Raw genomic sequence first — 6,959 nt, forward strand, 5'->3', positions numbered from 1 at the left:
GAGTACTTTTAGAAGCTCTTTTAAACATTTTAGTCTCTTGGGAAAGGGGGGAAGAAAAAAAGGCAGAGATATGAATATTTGAATATACCACAACAAATACTAAGAGACTTTTTTTCCCCTCCTAGCCTATCAATGTTCAATATAAACGTTGCTGTGTTGGCTTCAAGTCATGAGTCTTACTACTGTTTTTAATGCAAAATGTTAGCTGGCCTGCACATCTCAGGGGAAAATATTTAATTTTTTTTGACAAAAAATTGGCTGCTGACAGAGGGATGACAAATCTAAGACATCTTACTAAGGGCTGGGTCTGACATGCTATTGCAGCAGCAACTGCTCTGAGGGAAGAGGCTGTACGACGGACAACATTTTTTCCTCTGACCTCCCTCCTTTCCCCAGTTCCTTTGTCTCTGCCAACCTAACCGAACGTGTAGTTGCTCCCTAACTGGTTGTATCAATATCATTGCTTCAGCTTAACAGAGGTGTTTTGGTTTTTAAAATGGCATAGTGTGGACTAGAAGTCAACTATACACACTATTACCCAGGCTGATATAAGAGGCCGTAACTCTGATGCAGGGGTGGGAAGAAGTCGGAGGGGCCGTGGGGAGCAGAAGCCTCTGTGCCCGGAGTGGGGGTTTGACCTCTGGGGAGATGACAAGGAGGAAGATGAGAAAGGTACTGATGGGCAAGTGGGGCTGCAGGCAGAAAGTACACCTGACTAAAGGCCTGTGTCCACTAACATTCCGTATTTTCACCTTTAGACCCAATCTGCAAAGTCGCACTAAGGCCACAACAGCTAGTTACAGATTTGTAAAGCGGTGCCTACCCTGCAGCTATCGCTGCCACAGCTGAAGGAGCTCATGTGGGTACTGCTAGCAGCACAGTCGTGGCAGCACAAAGGTTAGGATAGGGCTGGCCCATAAAGCTAGGTCAGTACATAGGTCAGTGCACAGTTTTATAGCAGTAAAATTACCGGCAACAAGGAGCTAACAAGTATAATGGCAGCTTGACTGTGTGCACACAGGGACTGTACTGTAATCATCTCCAGTGCACTACTGTTATGCCAATCTAAAGTGCAGACACTCTTAAAGAACTCTGTGCAATAGTAAAGCTCCTCACATTTGGTCACAGGCCAAATTGAAAGCAAGGTATTTTAAAATTGGCATTAAAAACATATATATATATTAATTTGCACACAGACACACAAAACTACAACTGGCCCTTTGCTTATTACTGAAACCAGATGGGCGCCAGTCTCAAAAGAATACGCTTCACGATCTTGCAGACAGCCTCTGCCACTTACTATAGTCACAGTTTTCAGATTTTCATGGTATCAAGGCAATCCGAAGAACAGAGTCAATTCTTGTAAATATTGTGCGGTCAGCTAACACAAGAGAAGGTACGCTTACACCCAACATGTTCCTAAACTCACTTACCTACTATCCCTGGTTTTCCCCACCAAAATGTAAATCATTTAATGAACACCTTGTTCAGCTGCTTTTAAAAAGCAGATGTGCCATGTTTCCGTTTCAGTTGGTAGGTTCTATCCTTATCAGATGAGTTCCACAAGAAATAACACCCACCACTCTTCAAAACTATTTTCTAAATTAAAAAAAAAAACAAACAAACCACCACTTTAAAGGTGTTCCTTACATGCAAGAAGCCTGGCTCCCCTAAAACCACTGGTAATATAAAAAAATACAGTAATAGGTTCAAAAGAAAAATATGCATATGAAAATATATCACAAAATGTCATGAGATTTACATCTTAATATGCGTAGTACCACTAAAGCTCTTGAAAGAAAGCATTTACTATCTCGTCCCATATCAGCAAGACTACAAATACTGCACAGCTTTTCGAAATTACTAAGTGCTCATCACATGTTCCTGGCTTCTGCAGTTCAGACCCCTATAAAGGTTAAAAGTTAAACACTCATCATGGTTCAGCCTAACACACTTTATTTCTAGGGCAAAATGCTGACAGTTTTGTCAGGTGCACAGTATGTCCTCTCTTCAGATCAGGAATAGTATTAGAAACTCTTTGCTCTTCTCTCAAGGATGAATGAAGTCCACAGGGTTCTGCAGGTACGTAGTAATGTCAGCTGTAGACTTTGCTGCCACCAGATTCCATGCTTGCCCTACTCTTTGGTCTCAGAAGCAAACAGAGCCATTAAAAATTAAAAAAAAATCTGATAGCAGCTGGAGTAGAGAGGCCACAAACTCACACACCTGGCTGTGCTGGGGTATGTGCTAACGGCACACTATCCTCAACCTTGCCTGAAAAGTGATAAAAATATCCAGCCTGAAGCTGGGCTTTCAACATCAATGCAACTACTACAAAGGATATATTTCAATGGGCAAAAGAATGTGTGTTTTCAAGTTTATCACCCAATACAGTAAGAAAAAATGTCTTACTGCCATGCAGACCCCACTTGCTACAACTCCCTAGGTCAGCTCCTGACACCAAAACCCACCAGCTTAGTGCACAGAGGTTTAAAGGCAGCTCCTTTCTGGAGAGGGACAGGCTTCGGCAACGGCAGCACCAGGTGAGGGAGGGAGGAGGGCCCTCTGAACCAGCCATTCTGTTGAGCATCAGCAACTGTGGCATGAGAAACAATCAGGTGGTCTGAGACTGGTAGGTTTTTCAGGTGGAAATTACTTCCTGCTCCAGCAGAAAAAACAAGAAGGAAAGATCCTGCCAGCAGAGCCTTACACTGAAATCCTTGAAGGTCTCTCCAGCCTTTTGGTGTCTGCCACAGGTCCTTCCAACAGAAAACCTGGGGCCTGAGGCGTCTGTCACATCACCTTACAAATTGAGCACTTGGAAAAGGAATACATGCTGAACAAATACACAAGCAAATAAATTCATTGTTTAACAATCCATCAGGAGATAGACTGTAGTATGTATATTTCCAGTTCAAAGTAGATAAAAATGACAGCAGGAATAAATGTGGCATTCCAATTTCTCAGCCCTACAACAAAATTCAATTTTTTTCTTGTTCTTTCTTAAACCAATTCCCACCTGATCACTACGGGAATTTGCCATGTAGCCCTTATTCTCGTAAGCAAAGGTTCTGCAAAGCTCAAGCACTTTTACATCTGAAACTCGCTTCGTCTCATGGATACAATAGCTAATTTTGGACTAACCCTACTCCTGCTGGGCCAGAGTCATCACTGGCATAGCTCCACTGTAATTCAGTCTACTGATGCATTACAGACAATGCACAACATGATCTAATCCTTAATGATGTGTCGTCCCCCCCCAACATACTTATTTGACTAAATACTGAAAGGACATATGTAGAATTAATAATAAAAAAAAACCCAAACAACTAAAACCATACTAAAATTGTCTTGCAAACACTAATTTTGAGTGGCGTTATGATCAGATTCACAGATACATTAGGACAAACAGCATGGTCCAGAGAAGACACAGCTCTTGAAGTCACAAGGCCTGGTTATAGTTCCAGCTCTGCCACTGACTTCTAGACAAGCTGTTCCACATTTCCACACCATTCCCCAGTCTCTGACACATGGACATTAACCTCTCGGGATGCTGCTGCAGAGGGTCCAGCACAGACTAACCTAATCACACTGACTTGGATCTCTGTAATACACATACTAAACAATGATAAAAGTACATACAAAAAGTACACACAAAACCATCACGTTTAAAAGCTAGTGCCAAGGCATAAGAAGCTGCCGTCAAAATATGCTGACACCGCCCCCAAACCAAGGTTTAAGATCTGCAGGATCCAGGCTCCGTGTCACAAGTGAACATGAAATGTTTTAATTTCTGTACAGATTTCCTTTAACAGAGCAAGGTCTAGGAGAACCTTCTGCACAGCAGGAACAGCCAGGACAATCTCTGGAGGTGATAATATTTATAACTTGTGATATCTGCTTGTGTTGTTACTTATTTTTGAGTTTAAAATTATTTTTCTAAATTAAAGCATCATACTCCACCCATCTCTTTGCTTCTTTTGAATCATAAAATACCAAAACCTTTCCCCCTAAACCACCTTGTTACTAGTAAAAGAAGTACCAAGAGGCTTCACGCTCTGCTCCCTACCAGGTCAGGATCAGCTAGACACGATACCCAGGTCACATCAGCAGGGCTGCTCAAGTCATTTTCTTCTTGTGAAATGGTAAGTATTTCAGGGAAGCTGTTTAAAAAAGGTATTATCTCTGTGGAAAGCATACTGCTTACCAAGAATTTAAAAATACAGGTTTTAAGGCATTTGTATCAGGTGGGAGCTCTACAGGGTTTGATTTCCACTTCAACTAGGCAAAGCCAGAGTAACCATAACAAAGGCTGAGAGGTCTATTTGCATTACCGGCCAAAATCTTAGCCACAGTCACTCACCACCAAAAAGATAAGGTGACTTTATTTTTCTTTAAAAAAACCACTATAGTTGTTGGAAGAAAATTTTAGGAGTTCTGAATACCCACATTTCTAAGCTACTTGCTTCACTTTTTCATGCAACAGATGCTGCATTGTATTAGCTACTGCATATTAAATCATTCTGACAACCAAGAAAGCATACATTTGTTTGTGCGAGAGAGCAGCATGAATACACACACACAGAGATATCTTCTCACGCAGAAAGCATACAATTATGCAGCATTCAAATATTTGGGATGAACTTTGGCCTTTGTTTAAAAAAAAAAAAAGTGCCCGCAAACAACCAGTAACAGAACCAGCAGTCATCTGGCTGAGCTCAAAGAAATCAACAATCTTCAGCAATAAAACACCACTTGTGGCCAGCTCTTTGAAAGTTACTTGGAAAATTTTTCTTAGACGGGATACTTTTATACATGTCCTTCATGATTTATAATGGTCTTACGGATCGATCTCGGAATGGAGGCTAAAAATAAAACATGTTAATTCAAAAAAAAACCTGAAAAAAAAATCAGTTATATTCACCCTCATATGCTTCTTTTTGGTTTTTTTTTTTTGTTTTTTTTTTTTTTTTTTACACTCCCAGCAATTCCCTTCAGCTATGCCATTTGCATTCCCGATTTAAAAAGTAATTTGAAAACATACGCACAGCAGGGCTCCAAATCACCTCTTCGGAGTAATAGCTGGCTAATGTGGGAGAAACTAAGCGACCCAAACAGAACCATTTTCCCGATACATTAACCGAAAGAAAAATCTTAATGTGACTGTACTAGCGAGCAGGCTGAAACTTTTGACAATGAGAGTATCTGCAGTAACTGTAATCCAGAGCTCTTCCAACTTTTATTTTTTTTAAATCTCGGCTGGAGACATAATTTCTCCCCTACATTCCCCCCTTTATTTTCTTCCTCTCTCGTTACTAGAGAGTAATCCAATTCTGCAGCCAGTTATTTTTTTTTTTTTTAAGCTATATATAGAGCCAGGGTAGAGCATGCAGGAGAGAACTAACCCCGCACCGAAGTGCGGCGGGGCTGGAAAGCAAAACAAGCCCCGCGCCAGGCTGTGCAAGCCGAGTCCCCCGGGAGAAAGCTGCTCCCGGGGGGGCTCCCGAGCAGCCCCCCGCTCCCGGGGGCAGCTCTGCCGTGCTGGGGGGGGGGGGGACGGGACACCCCCGCTTTGTGTGCGTGCTCCCCACCGCCGCCCCCGCCTCCTACCTGGGGATGGTGATGCACTTGGTGTTGATGTTCTGCGTGGTGATCGCCTTCTCCAGCTCGTCCAGCTGCCCCGTCTTCTTCAGCTTCTTCACCAGGCTCTTCACCGCCTTCTCGCACCATTTCTCCTCCTGCCCGTTCTGCTCCCCTTTCTTCCAGCCCAGGAGCCGCTTGACGATGGGAGGAGTGAACGGCAGGATGGAGGACATGCTGGCTCGCCCGGCAGCGCCCCGCTGCTGGCTCCGCGCTCGCCCCGCCGCCGCCCCCCGCTCCGCTCGGCTCCGCTCCGCGCAGGCCCCGCCGCGCCGCGGGCACCACAAAGCCCGGCCCCGGGCGGCGGCGGTGGCCTGGCCCGGCGCCGCTCTCCCGCCCCGCCGGTGCCTTAGAGCCTCGGGCCCGCGGCACCAAACTTTGCCCGGAGTTCGCCGCTTCTCCCCGGCGGCGGCAGCTCCCTCCTCCCGCTGCTGCCCCGCTCTGTGTGCGCGGAGAGGCGCCCACTCCAGCTCATTCCCAGTCTGTCTCTCATGCAAATTGCCTGCTGGCCGCCCCGGCCCGGCTTCCACCCCCTCCTTCCCTCCCAAACACGCTCACTCACGCCGCCGAGGGAGGGCGGGGAGGCGGCCGGCCCGCCGGGAACTCCGCTCCCTCCCTCCCCGCCCGCGCTCCCGGCAGAGGCCCCGGCTCCCCGGGCGGGACGGGGCTGTCCGTCCCTCAGCGCGGCGACCCCTCCACCCGCGGCCTTCCCGCCGCCATCCCCCCTCAGGGCGCAGGGCGGGAAGCTCCCCTCAGGGCCGCCGCGGCGGGCGGGAGCCTCCTTAACCCCACACGCCGGGAGACCCGCGGGGGCTCTGCCCGTCCGGGCCGCGGCCCCTCGGCCTCCCCACAGCGCCGGGACCCGCCGAGGCTGCGGCGGCTCCCCCGGAGGGAGGCCCGCGGTGTGGGTTCGTCCTCTGTGGGCTCGCAGGGAGGGTCAGCGCGGCCGTAAAAGCCCAAAGCGAGCTTAAAGAGCGGTGCTTGGGACGAGTCCCATCGAGGGGGAGGCAGCAAAAGTAAACGCAAGCGACAAAGTTCCCTTCAGTGAGGGGAAGAGACGGAGGGTCCTCAGGCAGGGTGGGATGGGCGCAGCCCCCGCCACGGCTCTTTCCTCTGTGGAAATGTGCGCTTCCACACAGAGATAGCTGAACACAACTTGGTAGTCGTGCCCAGACAATCAGCAGGTTTTGTTCCAACCCCTTTGATTTACTGTATTCCATTCCCTCATCTTTCCGCCCCGAGCACCAGGTACCCGAATAATTTTTGCCCTGTATCAGGCACCAATGACACCCTGGAGATGTTTACTACCAGACCTGGGC

The 6,959-nt window shown here is 47.3% G+C and overlaps 1 protein-coding gene across 1 annotated transcript in view; it reads right to left on the reverse strand.

Annotated features, from left to right (window-relative positions):
- SMAD3 (SMAD family member 3) overlaps positions 1–6,485 on the reverse strand; it is a 79,678-nt gene extending 73,193 nt beyond the window's left edge. The window contains exon 1 of the mRNA XM_064456043.1: positions 5,611–6,485. Within this exon, the coding sequence (XP_064312113.1) occupies positions 5,611–5,816 (206 nt within the window). The 5' untranslated portion in view covers positions 5,817–6,485. The remainder of the gene's footprint in view (positions 1–5,610) is intronic.
- Positions 6,486–6,959: the final 474 nt, after the last annotated feature.

The sequence above is a fragment of the Phalacrocorax carbo genome, chromosome 7 (assembly GCF_963921805.1).
Source record: "Phalacrocorax carbo chromosome 7, bPhaCar2.1, whole genome shotgun sequence".
NCBI classification, from domain to species: domain Eukaryota; kingdom Metazoa; phylum Chordata; class Aves; order Suliformes; family Phalacrocoracidae; genus Phalacrocorax; species Phalacrocorax carbo.